Source organism: Scyliorhinus torazame, chromosome 16 (genome assembly GCF_047496885.1).
Source record: "Scyliorhinus torazame isolate Kashiwa2021f chromosome 16, sScyTor2.1, whole genome shotgun sequence".
Classification (NCBI taxonomy): domain Eukaryota; kingdom Metazoa; phylum Chordata; class Chondrichthyes; order Carcharhiniformes; family Scyliorhinidae; genus Scyliorhinus; species Scyliorhinus torazame.
The window spans coordinates 177,807,604-177,821,855 of NC_092722.1; the positions used below are offsets into that span (position 1 = coordinate 177,807,604).

Genomic DNA, 14,252 nt, shown 5'->3' on the forward strand with positions numbered 1-14,252 from the left:
TAGGTTAAATGATCGCAAATTCATGTGCAGTACATCCCATGTCTCACTCCTAATGGTCAAGGCGCGTGCCATTAGGATCGGGGAATTGTGAAACTACCCATTATAGGCTAGCTATAAGTGTACTCTCCATCTGTCTCACTGCTTTAAGTGCCTCAAAACCCAAATTAAACTGTAAAGACAGTTTTTCACACAAATGGAGAGGTAGTAACAAACTCATTTTTATTATGCCTGCCCATTCCAAAACCTAATTATATTTTCTTTAAAGGTTGAAATCCAGGACAGTTTAGGGATTGTTAACCACTCACTTCATTGGTATCGTTACAACTGTAATAACTTGCATTCATACTACATTCCCACATGTAATGTGACACAATACATCTGGCCCATGAATATGTGAACTGTAAAACACACTTTTAGGGCATTTAGAGGAGTTTGTTCAAGTTTAATCTGATCCGGTCTTAAAATACACAGATCAAATCATTGGCGTAACTGTTCAACACCAGGAAAGGATCAATATCACAAAACAAGTTAACCTTTCAGCAAACCAGGCAAAAGGTTTCATGAAAAGATACCAGCAAAGGTCAGGAGGATAAACTTATTTCTCTCCCTTAAAACCTTTTCCAACACAAAACAACATTTACTGTAATGCAAACCTGAGCTCAAGCATGCAACAGCATAGTGAATCTAAAAGGTTTACTTGTCCATAGTTTGTACATGTGCCACTTCATAGCCGCCACAATTTAAGCAGGTGGCCTTACCTATGGTAAAGTTTCCTATCTCATTATTAGCTCAAACACAATTTTAATCTGAGATTGACAGAATTTGTTCGACAGGGGTACAAACATGGATTGAGCCAAGATATGTGGTCAGAGTTACTTGACAGGCAGGATGACATTGAAAGGCTTAAAGGACTGAATATACTAGAGTAGCATCGCGCCACATGTATGCCATTCCTTTCAGTAGCGTCACCCAAACTTATCTCTGCACTGGGCAACAGTAACGGGCAGCTCCACAACAGTCCCAACTTAAAAACTCTCAGTTGGGTCTTAAATATTTCTATTATTCCTGTTGCTGGATCAATAGACGTAGACAAACTCACAACAGACATGAAGCATTCTTACACTCAAAAAAAAAAATCAGAAACACATTTCTTTGGGAACGTTTACCTGAAACAGCTTTTCTGTGTTGAGCATCCAGCGCCTGGTCAATTTCATCAAAGAGGTAAAAGGGAGCTGGGTCACATTTCTGAATGGCAAAGATTAAAGCCAGTGCCACGAGAGATTTCTGACCCCCAGAAAGCTGCTGCATTTCTCTCATTTCTCCTTGCTTCCCTGTAAAAGATACCTGACAACAAAGATAGAGAACAGCAAATGCTTGTCAAAGGATTGAAAAACCTGTCATACATACAGATATGCAAAGTACTTAATAACAGTATATTTTGGGCAGCCTAGTCTTACACTGTGGTTAAGTTAAAATAAGCAAATCAGAAGATGGAACAATTTAAATGTTGTACTTAAAGATCTCATCACCGAAACAAAGCACTGTGTTGAAGGAGTTAACAACTTTTGAGACAACCCCAGGGCTCATCCTGATTAGGTAGAATCTAGAAAGATTAACCAGATATCAGATGTTCAAATTTTTTTGAAGGAGTGATGTCTTGAAAGGTACGCAAATTTGGGGGTTCAAGTTTTCCAGAGGATGATGCATTCTTATAAAGTCTTGAATCTAAGTTTTGTACAGCAAACTGATCAGATTTCTGGCATAGTTTCACGAATATCTTCAACATGGTCAAATTTGTAAAACTGAATTACCAGTTCACCTGTCAAGAGTATAGAGAAACAACTACAATAGATTTAATTCTGAAAACTGTGAGGGATTTCACTAAACAAAAAATGATTGCAAGCTTAGAAAAGGATTAAACTGCAGAACGCAGTCCATTACTTACCCGAATTCCAACTCCTGTGAATTGGTCAACAGACGGAACACTGCTCTGAGATGCGCTACCTTCACCCTCATCCTGTGACTGGCTTCCTTCCACATCGCCTTTCTTCATAACCAGTGATGCTTTACCACCCGGCACCAACTTGGTGAATACCTCACTGAAATTCTTAGATACCTGGTCACAGAAACATCGTGATTCAGCAGGCAAGAATATCGTATTGAAGGAAAAAAATGTGATGCAAATCTTACATTCTTCTTTTTCAAACTTATGGACATGCAAAGTCAACGCATTAAGAACATACAAGTTCTGTAGAGACTGGTGCCGTGGAAAACAAAACTTGGCGAGATGAGGTGAGCAAAGTACAATTAAATTTGGTGAAACATCGTGGCCTTAAAATCTAAAAGGTTTGCACCATTAGCAAGCGATTACTGTGCAGAACATCTTCAACTGGAACTAAAAACAGCACAGATCAATAGAAACCGCTTAGTTAATGCACTTGCATATTCTCCCATTAGATAAACATTAGGCGAGAGCTTTGGGAAGTAAGAGCTTGCATAAGCACAAGTATCTACATCACGGACTGCATAGGGCAGTACAAATAAGAGTATGGCTGGCTATAAAGGTTTAAGTTTACATGATCTGCATCATTCAAAACATTTTTTTAAAGTCAATTATGGGGTGTGGGCTTCAGTGGCGAAGTCAGCATTTATTGCCCACTCCTCATTGCCCTGGAGGTGGTGGTGGTGAGCTGCCTTCTTGAACCGCTGCCGTTCATGTGGTGTCGTACACCCAGTGCTGTTAGGGATGGAGTTCCAGGATTTTGATCCAGCGAAAGTGAAGGAAACGCGATATATTTCTATGTCAGGATGGCGAGTGATTCACAAATGATAATTCATTTTGTCACTCAGCCATGTTAAAAGTTTATGGCTTTTAAAAACAAATTAATGGGGCATTCAAGCATACAACCACAGGCTACTTTATAAAGATTTTGGTCATCTTCAGAGCAAGTGGAAAGCATGCGAAACAATTAATATAACTACCAAACCTACTGATTTAAAGAAAGAAACAATCATTCCAGCCCCCCCACCTCCAAAGGAAATGGAATGATTCAGGTCGGTTATTTGTAAATCAGGTAATCATTGGTCCTTTGTCTAAGTGACCATTATGTATGACTGAGCTTTGGCAAATGTGGGTAGGTTATTCGAGCATGGGCAAATACAGCAGAGTCCAATCTTGGCTCATTTCTTTTATTCATTCTCACCATGTGCGCATCATTGCCAAGGACTGCATTGGTTGTCTATTCTTAAAAGGTGGAGGCAGGCTTTCTTTGTGATTATAGCAGTTTGATACCACTGAGTGACTTGCTAGACCACTTCAGAATGCAGTCAAGAGTCAGCCATCTTGGTGTGGGTCTAGGGTTACATATAGGTCAGACTGGGTATGGAACTGGTCGTGACATCAGTGAACCAATTGTATTTTTACGACAATCCAGCAGCTTCACAATCGCTGTTACAAGTAGCAGCTTTTTCTTCCTAGGTTTTAAAAGCTGAATTCAAATTCTCAATCTGCCACGGATGGAATTGGACCTTCTTTCCCTGGATTATTCATGCATTTCAAGTCTAGTAACATTACCAATACACCACCACACTACATATCCAGTGGATTATATTGGACTATCCGAGAAGAATTTTAGCCAATTTTCCCCTTCCTAACACTATTCAATTACAGCACATCTAATACTTCAACTGTGATCAGTCAACACAACAGAGACGAGATTGAGCAGTGATCTCACTGGCTAATCCATTCACTGGATAGACTCACCGAGGCATTGAGGGAAGCTAGCTGCTTTTATAAAGTGATCATACTGGCTGCTCCTGGAGCTTTACACCCCACCCTTTTTGCTCTGAAAACAATGGAGCAATGCAAAGTTGAGACCCCGTCAGGGTACAGCTTCTGCCCAGCCCATTGATTTTAGGATCAGTTTGTTTAAAATTATCTTTCTTCCCGTCACTTATTTTCTATTTTTCTGGAAGAGTGAAAGAAACACTGGGCTGGATTTTCCCAAAATGGGATTATGTCCCCATACCAGCGTAAAAACTGGAGTTTTACTCCAGAAATTCTGATAAACAAGTTGAGCTAATTCAATGCCCTGCAGGGGGCTAGCAGGGACCTGGAGTGATTCTCGCAGTTTTAATTGCGGATAGGGGCCCCCGCACTTCCGGTTTGGAGTCCGCGCATGCGCACAGCGGTGGCCTCCAGCAGCCGCCCCGAGCCCCATGGCGGACTCAGACCGCGGAGCCAGACGGAAAAATGAGACCCCATCCCCGATCGCCCGCATGCCCCAGCATCAAACTGCGCGGATCTAACCGCCAGCTGCCTAGAAGGCCCCAGCTGCGCGGTGTATTCCGCAGTCACGCCGATTTTCGGGTCCCAGAGAATCGCTGAACCAGCGCCGGGCCCGATTACAGCATGAAAGTAGATTCACCGCCCCCTCGCCGGACACGATTTTGGCACTGCTGTGCTGCGGAGAATCCAGCCCACTGTTTCTACCCCGCAGTGTATCCCTTAGATCAAGGATTATATCTGGAAGCTGTTGTGATTTTAGCCAGAGTAAGCAGTGGAATTCTCAAGCCCTCGACACATGCTCTTTGTGCAAAGACTATTTTGCGCTATTGGGAAACATTACATTGAAATGAAAGCTATGGAAGAATGAAAACTATCAGCAAGATTAGCAACTACTGTTATTGTGAATTAGTTTCCCTGTAATTCTAAACTCTGCAAGACATTAAAAAAAATCTTCGTATTTTTAAACGATTAGAAATTGTGGCTGAGTTTTTACCAATTTCCACAACCCAGTTAATTTTACACCAGGACTGATAAATGGTCTTGACCTGAAGCATTAATTCTCGTTTCCCCGGCCTACTGAATTTGTCCAGTGTATTTTTGTTGTTATTTCAGATTTCTAGCATCCCCGAGTATTTTGCTTTCGGGTTCACTTTACGCCGTGTCTTACCTGTTTGAAGGTAAGCTGTATGGCTTCATACTTTCTCAACTCCAGTACGTTCATAAGTTCCATGATGGATTTGTGGCCACGGTCAAGCTCCTCTTGCCGTTTCATAAGTTTCTCCTTCTGTTCCGAGAAATTCACAAACTGGTCCAAGGCTTTCTTGTTGACGTGGCTGTACTTCTTCAACTCCTGATTACACTGTTCCAACTTGCGAAACAGCTGTGGATGAAAGGAAGCAAACATGAAACACAAAGAAAAAGGTAGAAAAATGCTTAGAAAAGGCAAAACGGCAACTATAGATTACAAATCTTTGTCAAACTGAAAGCCAGCAATCTCAATCACATTCACATGACAGACTACGCTACAGGTACTCACAGGCACAACAAACTCTACATTACTATCTTTAACTGAAAGAAAATTAGAATGTATTTAGTTATTTTAAAATCTCTTCCAGAATTATAGGTAAACCCGTTCTGCACTGCAGCTTCAGACAGGATGAACTGTCCACCAGAACGAGTTCTGTCAAGCATGACCCGACCATGATCTCAAAACGTTGTCAGGCGAGATCCAGATAGAATTTATTTCTCAGAACCAAACTGCAGAGAGGAGAGAATGAGGAGTGCACGGTTCAAAGGCCCGGAGAAACATTTTGACGGAATTACCTCTAGGAATATTTGTTAATTAAATAAGATATGCGTGGAATTGACTGGATGGCACGGTGGCACAGTTGTTAGCACTGCTGCCTCGAGTTCAATTCTGGCCTCGGGTGACTGTCTGTGTGGATATATGCATATGCATGATGCAAATCAGTAGCCTTTATGTAGCAAATTTAAAATATATATGCGAGATACAAAACAATTTAGTTGCTTTTAGGTTTGATAAGTAGGCTTATCTCAGTTACTTTGCAATATTATTATACTTCAACTCATTACAGGTCACACGTGTAATACAATGTAGCTCCTCAGCTATACATATTTTATGTCATCTGAATAAGGTAAAGATACTTCCAAACAGCTTTTAACTGCAGTCGTTTTAAAACAGAAGTGTCTTGGAGCCATTGGATTTTATAATAAACATACCCCAACTCAAGAGTCTTGAAAACGTTGCTTAAAGAAAATTCATAGAGTCCCTAGAGTGTAAGAGGCCATTCAGCCCACCGAGTCTGCACCGACCCTCTGAAAGAGTACTCTCCCTAGGCCCACACCCTCGCCCCATTGATCATGGCAAATCCACCTAACCGGCACATCTTTGGATTGTGGAAGGAAACCAGAGAACCCGGAGGAAGCCCACGCACACATGGGGAGAACGTGAAAACTCCACACAGAGAAGACACCCAAGGCCGGAATTGAACCCAGGACCCTGGCGATGTGAGGCAGCAGTGCTAGCCACTGAGCCACCCTTTAAAAACACTTTATAAATCGGTTTGAAATTTATATTAAAATAAATCATTACAATTTCTATACACCCTCTCCCATCCCAAAATCAAAATCATGGAATATGCACCAGGTATCACCAGAAAATAGAAATTTGCAATATCATAACTTACGGACAATGGTATCAATTACCATCAGCATGAGCACACTGCTTTGACTAATCTGATATGTTCTGAATTTTATATCTTCATAGTGGGTCTGATTTGTGTTACTTTTAATAGGATGAATAAACAAATTACAGCCATAACAGGATGAGAAGCCTTAACAGGATGACATGCCTTCAAGCAATTCCTCTAGCCTGTCATCTTAATGTATCAGCTTCTATTATTATTATTATTATTGTTCTATGTTCAATTAATGCAGTGGAGGATTTATAACTCTTCATGGTGGATCCCCCAAAAAGCTAACATTTGTAAAAAAAAAATTTTTAAATTCGAAACTAAAATACAAAAATCTGATTATTTTAAAACATTTTTGTTCAAGCATGCAGTGCTGATGGCATCAGGAAAACTAGCCAAGCGAATGTGCGAGGGATCTAAATTGATGCAACAGAGATGCAGTCATTTCTTCAACAATAAGGTAATTTCAATCAGGCATTAACTCAACTCCCTCACTGCCTAGCTCACCAATTCCCAACACTTGCTCCTCTCAATGAAGTCATCAGATCGCACTGCAGAAAAAATAATATGTAATCTACATACGTCAGTTTGCTTCAAAGTTATACACTGTGAAGTACTCTGGGATGTTTTGGAGAGACAGTGCGTCACTTTGCTTTAGTAAATTCTCTAGTCTGGTTACATGTTCGTGCAACTATATTTTTTACATCAAACAAAATATAGAAAGGCGGCTTGAAATTGCCAGAAGCTTTTTCAATCAGTGCAAGGGTAGCTTTTAGTGCATGAGAAGCATTTATTATTGCAGTTAGAAAATGGAATAGTTCAGACAGGAGCATATCCTAGCAACACAAGTGCATTACGGCATGTCTCACCTTCAAGCCCAGGGATGCTAGAACGGACAGGATTGCTGGCCAGTGGGGTCATGTCACCACCCACCTGCTTGTCTCGCATGAGCATGGACACAGAGCACCCCCTCCCTCATATTAGAAATGATGCTTGCAAATAAAAAAGTGTGGGTGGGGGAGACACAATGGAACAAAATCCTGCCCTAAACCATACACTCTCAACCCTAACCACCAACACAGCACCCTACCAAGAATGTCAGGGCCAGTGAAATTCCCTCTTTGACTGATCCAGAACAGCACAATTGGCACATGATATTTCATACTACAATATTCTACTAGAAAGTTGAGAATGATAAAAAAGCAAATCATACACACACCCTAATGAAAAGCCACTGTTAAGAAACTACAAGTTCACAAATGGAACTAGTTCTGATATGGTAGAAAAATAATATAGAAACTGTAGAAGGTGCAAAAAAGATTCACTAGGACAATACCTGAACAGAGGGGTAATGCCGACCAGAAAAGATTGAACAGTATGGGTTCTTCTCTTTAGAAAAGAGAAGATTGGCTGGAGAACTTTAGGAATATGAAAGGATATTCTTTCATATAGAGAAGATGTCCCCACTTGTAAGAACTACCAGAACTTGGTGTGATAAGTATAGGATTGTCGCTAGCAAAAGCATGTGAAGGTTTAGCAAGAGTGATTAGAATGTAGAACTTGGCTACCTTGGGAAATAGTTGAGTGTTATAGCATAGACCATAGAATGGTCACAGCCACATTTCGCCCTTTGTGTCCTTGCCAGATCTCTGCAAGTTTAATTTAGCTAGTCCCCACCCCCCCGTCTTTTCCCATAGCTCCTCTTCAGGTGCTTATCCAATTCAAAGATGGATTTGAAGGGAAGCTAGACAAGCACGGAGAAGAAAGGAATAGGATTCCTGATGAGGTTAGATGATGATTGGGAGGAGGCGCATGTGCAGCATAAACACAGAAAGCTGCTAGGCTGACTGGCTGGTTCTGTGTTGTAAATACAAAAACTACGCAACACAAACTAACAACCCCAGTCAACCTGCAGAGGGTGCTCACTACTTTCCACTTGGCTTCAAGTGAATAGGTCTCCTACTTCAAAATTCCAATTTATAGAATTTGGTGAATCGGTTACCTCGGACTCCTATAAAGTTACATTCTGTCACAGCTATAACTTCAGCAACCCAATGGCCTCCCATTACATAAAATTAACATTGCAGTAGGTCATGTTGAGTAAAACAGATTCACCGGCAGCCTATCAACACTTAATTTCAAAGATAAGGAATTAGGGATCCACTTTTATCAAATTCAGCATCTTCCCTAATTCCACAGCAATTATCCACGTACGTTACCTGTTTGAGACTCAGTGTTTGGTATTTTTCAAAGGCCTCTTGTGGCAATGAGCCCAATTCTCTGATTTTCTTCATGCATTCCTCTTTTTTCTTAAGCAGCATACCCTGCCGGTTTGTCATCTTCTCCAGCTCCTTGGTGTCATGATTGATGGCTTCCATGTGATCTTTCTCCATGTTTTTCCAGCGGTCCATGCTTTTCTGACGATCTTTGGTTTCTCCTTCTATTTTGTCTATCAAACTGTCCAGTTCTGCAACATACATGTTATTTTAGCACAGATTTTGTTTTTTTTGGAAGATATGGAGGGCAAAAAAGGGAAAGACAACCAGACATTGCTCATCTTACATGAATCCTTAAAATGTTCAACCATTCTAACGTGACATGTGTGTGAATATTATTAATGAAATTACCTACATCCAATAACTAATCTTGTATTTAGGCAATGAAATATCACAGACTGTACCTCAAGAGTTCTAACAACAGCTACTACAGTTACCTGTCTGTGCACGAAGTTAATTCAATGGCAATAAAAAATTGAACCGTGGTTTGCATCGTTAAGATGATCTCAGATAGCCGGCACAAACAAGGAAGCTGCAAATCCTCTTGAGCCACCTGAAGTACTATTCTTCCACATGAAGAAATAGGAGCACTGGCTTATCAATCCTGTTGCAGCATTCAAAAGACCATGGGCGCGATTCTCCACTCCCACGCCAGTTGGGAGAATCGCCTGGGCCGCCTTAATTTCCGGGGACGCCGGTCCAACGCCCTCCCGCGATTCTCCCAAGCGGCGGGAACGGGCCGGTCGCGTTTCGCGGGCCGCAGGCTGGAGAATCGCCGGAGATACCTAAAATGGTGATTCTCCGGCACCCCCGCTATTCTGAGGCCCAGATGGGCCGAGCGGCCAGGCCAAAACGGCGGGTTCCCCCCCCGGCGCCGTCCACACCTGGTCGCTACAGTCGTGGGCGGTGCGTGAACGCTGGGGGGGGGGGGGGGGGGGGGGGGGGGGGGATCCCTGCACCGGGCTTCACCTTGAATGTCGGGCCGTCCTCTCAGAAGGAGGACCTCCTTCCTTCCGCGGCCCCGCAAGATCCGTCCCCCATCTTGTTGAGGGGCGGACTTAGAGAGGACGGCAACCCGCGCATGCGTGGTTGCCGTCCTCTCTAAGTCCGTGTGCGGCTGGCCATTCTCCCTCCGTATCTGCAGGTAAAGCCGGGGGCTTTACGTGGTGCGGGTGCGCCGCCGCAGTTTTGGTCGTAAGACCAGGCGCTTCCTCTGGACCCCCACCCCACCCCACCAGTGCCCACCGAAGCCCCACCTGCCAGCGGAACGGCTCCCCTCCCAACTGTGGCGGCATACAAGGTCCCCGAAAACTGACAGGACATGCAACTGACGCCGTCGGGAAGTTGGCCCATCGGGGGCGGAGCATCGGGGGAGGGCACCAGGTGACGTCCTGAGGCCGTCCCAACGGTGTGCGGCGTACTCAGCGATTATGCCGTTTTTTAGAGGGCGGAGCGTCCGGAAAATGGCGCTGCCCCCAATTTCAGCATTAAACTCGATTCGCCAGCCAATTGCCGAACGCGATTTCGGCGTCAGCAATCGGAGAATCCCGCCCCATGTTTGATCTTCCACCTCAATTCCACTTTACTTCCTGATCTCTATATCCCTCAATTACTTAATAACCCAAGAATCTTGATCTGTCTTGAGCATCTACAGAACCCTGGGATAGAGAATCTCTAAGATTCAAAACCCTCTGAATTTGGTTCAGTCCTAAATGATCCCTTATATGCTGAGCATATAGCTCCCTTGTTTTATACTCTGGAGTACAGGGAGAAAACCTCTCGGCATCAACCCTGTCCAAGTCCTCTCACAATCTTTTATGTTTCAATGAGATCACCTCTTATCCTTCTAAACACTGGAGAATATAGGTCTACTTGACACAATCTCTCCTCATTAGGCAACACTGATCCCAATAATCTCTAGCAGGTAAATACGGCTTCCTTGGGTAGAGAGACTAAAACTACACAGTACTCAGGTGTGGTCTCACCGAAGCCCTGTACAATCACAGCAAAACCTCCGAGCTCTCAAATCCAATCCCCTTGCAATAAAGGCCAACTTACCAACTGCCTTCCTCGCTGCTTGATCCACCTGCATGTTAGCTTTCTGCTATTGTGCACAAAGACACCCAAATCTCTCAAAACAACACAAATAGTTTCTCACCATTTAAAAAAATATTGTTTTTCTATTCTTCCTACCAAAGTGAATAACCTCACATTTTTATCCATTTACAATCTATCTATATTCCTTTGAAAACCCAATGTGTTGTCCTCATAGCTTACTTTCCTGCCTGCTTTGCATTGTCATCAAGCTTGGATACATTATACTCAGTCTCTTCATCAAAATCATTAATCTATAGTAAATAAGCTAATGTAGCCATCTAAGATGACCACCTGCAAAGGGCCATGGGAATTATGGCCAACCCAGGACTCAGACAGATACACAGCCTATGTGTATCTAAGTACGAAGTCTTACAACACCAGGTTAAAGTCCAACAGGTTTGTTTCGATGTCACTAGCTTTTGGAGCGCTGCTCCTTCCTCCATTCACCTGAGGAAGGAGCAGCGCTCCAAAAGCTAGTGACATCGAAACAAACCTGTTGGACTTTAACCTGGTGTTGCAAGACTTCGTACTGTGCTCACCCCAGTCCAACGCCGGCATCTCCACATTATGTGTATCTAAAACACAGGTAACCAGACCTGACCGAAACCCCCACTCGTTTACATTTCAATGGCCCATTTCCCCAGGACAATAGAACTCCAATCAAGCAACCGGGACAGCCACAGACTGATCGGCGCCACTCCCCTTACTCAGAAAGCACAACTGCCAAGGTCAATGACCGCTAAGGACCCGCCCAGCTACCAAGGCACCCGCCCCTTTATTGGCCGAAATCGAAGAGAGTGACCAGAGTCCTGTCGAACTATTGGGTCCAAGGTTAAGGACCGCCCCAGAGAGCGCAAAATCCCAGAGGGATAAAAGAGAGCACAGCCATGTGTTCTGTCTCTCTTGGATTCGGCCTGTGCCTACCCAATTGCAGCAGGAACAGCCAGCTAAGTTCAAGACCAACGATCGCTACCGGACGGATGAGCCCAGCAGAGACAGAGCCACTTTCTTCGAACCAGCCAAGTGAAATCCAGATAAAGGCCTTTATCAGGTCGCCCTGAAGTTAAGTATAGGTTATTGTAGCTGATCGTGTAGTTTAACTCGTAGTAGATATTGTGTTTGCATGTTGAGATGACTCTTGTGTATGTAAATAAACCATCTTTTGAACTAACTAACTGTGTGGTCATTTGATCAATGTAAGGGAAAGGCTTGTGGTTCACCGAGATAAATAAATAGAGCAACACTAATGCCCCAGCGCCATTCCTTGCAGCATCTCATTAGTAACAGTCTGCCATCATGAAAATGACCCATTAATTCCTATACTATTTTCTGTCCTTTAACAAACCCTATATCCAAGATAATATATTACCACCAACCCCATGAGCCCTCATCTCATGCAACAAACTTCTTTGTGACACCTTATCAAATGTCTTTTGGAAATCTTAAACACCACACTAACTGGTCCCCCTTTATCTACCCTGCTTTTCAGGTCCTCAGAAAACACTAAATAGATTTATCAAACACAATTTCCCTTTCATGAAACTGTGCTGATTCTGCCTAACCATATTATGATTGCCTAACCATATTATAATTTAAGTGCCATGTTACCGCTTCCTTAATAATGGATTGCAGCATTTTACGACTGACTGATATTTGGCTAACTGCCCTATAGTTTCTGGTTTTTGCTCTTCCTGCTCTCTGGAATAGCATTATTGCTACCTTTCAATCCAATGGAACTGTTCCAGAATCTAGAGAATTTGGAAGAGCACAATCAATGCATCCACTATTTCAGAACCCTAGTCTGTAGGCCATTAGGTCCAGAGAATTTGTCAACGTTCAGTCTCACTAATTTCTCCAGTATCTTTTCTTTAGTGATTACTTTTAAGTTCCTCACTCTTGAGGGCGACATGGTTCTCACTATTGGTTTTCATTATTTCAGATATGTCCCTGTGCCTTCAACAATAAGAGGCAGGTGGAAAATAGTGACCTAACATCCTGCTCCTGATATTTATATGATCTTAGAGGTCTATAAAATAATGAGGGGCATAGATAAGGTAGATAGTCAACATCTTTTCCCAAAGGTAGGGGAGTCTAAAACTAGAGGGCATAGGTTTAAGGTGAGAGGGGAGAGTTTCAGAAGGGCCCAGAGGGGCAATTTCTTCACTCAGAGGGTAGTGAGTGTCTGGAATGGGCTGCCAGAGGTAGTAGTAGAGGCGGGTACAATTGTGTCTTTTAAAAAGCATTTAGATAGTTACATGGGTAAGATGGGTACAGAGGGTTATGGGCCAAGTGCGGGCAACTGGGACTAGCTTAATGGTAAAAACTGGGCGGCATGGACTGGTTGGGCCAAAGGGCCTGTTTCCATGCTGTAAACTTCTATGATTCTATTCTATAACTGACCAATGCTGGAAGTCAGGTGAGAGAACTTCACCTTGTTGCGGTGTCCTAATAGGCAAATCAGTCACTACTCATTGTTTTGGATCAACACCAAAAATGGTTACTTGGGTGACGTGGCCAAGGATGGTCAGCACTTTTGTGCCTCAGTCCAGGCAGCAACTTCAGAGACTGAGAAAAATTGGAAGGAAGAAAACTGCACATATTGAGCTGGAATAATTATCAGCCTATGACCATGCTCAGAATCTACATTTTCTTGTTTTAAAAAAAAAGGACCTTCTTTGGTCTGATCTTTGATGAACAGCAAGAATTCGGTAATTTTCAGATGACCTGACCACTTATGACGCGGAATTCTCACTTCAGCTGCTTTACCGAACTTTCAGAAAATCTTAATATCGAAAAATGCTCCAAGCAAAGTTATGAATGGAGTTATGTTTATAACCAATATTAACATTTTTACTGAGCCAAACAGTATTCCATTAGACAAATCATTTTCCAGTTTTAAGTGAACTGTGAAAATCTCTACAGTATGCAATATAACTAATTCACAACTTAAGTTTAGAATCAATTTTAAAGTCAGTAAGCACACCTGACCATGATACAATAGAGTGATGGATCATAACTCAATTAAAAGATACATCCTATTGATTTTATTCATACTTGTGCACTTTATTGAGATATGTATAAAAGACACATTATAAAGAAACATTGATCAGTTCTTGGAATTGTTATTGATTTCAGAAGGCAATTTTTCACAAAATGGTAGTGCTAATCTGGAACTTCGGCTGTTGAAGCTAGATCAATTGAAAATGTCAGAACTGATACTCAAGAGATCCCCCTGATTTCACAACAATATTTATCTGTGAACCAACATAACTAAAACTATCTGGTCATGATCATATTGCAGTTTGTGGAACCTTGCTACGATCATATTGGCCACCACATTTCCTGTATTACTCTTCAAAAATACTGTTAATTAGAAAG

At 42.5% G+C, this 14,252-nt stretch overlaps 1 protein-coding gene across 1 annotated transcript in view; it reads right to left on the bottom strand.

The window, feature by feature from the left end:
* The window catches only part of smc3 (structural maintenance of chromosomes 3), a 102,681-nt gene that overhangs the window by 3,978 nt on the left and 84,451 nt on the right, over positions 1 to 14,252 (bottom strand). The window contains exons 24-27 of the mRNA XM_072479521.1: positions 8,721 to 8,968; positions 4,956 to 5,168; positions 1,946 to 2,116; positions 1,167 to 1,344 (exon numbers count right to left, since the gene is read on the bottom strand). Coding sequence (XP_072335622.1) covers positions 1,167 to 1,344; positions 1,946 to 2,116; positions 4,956 to 5,168; positions 8,721 to 8,968 — 810 coding nt within the window. The remainder of the gene's footprint in view (positions 1 to 1,166; positions 1,345 to 1,945; positions 2,117 to 4,955; positions 5,169 to 8,720; positions 8,969 to 14,252) is intronic.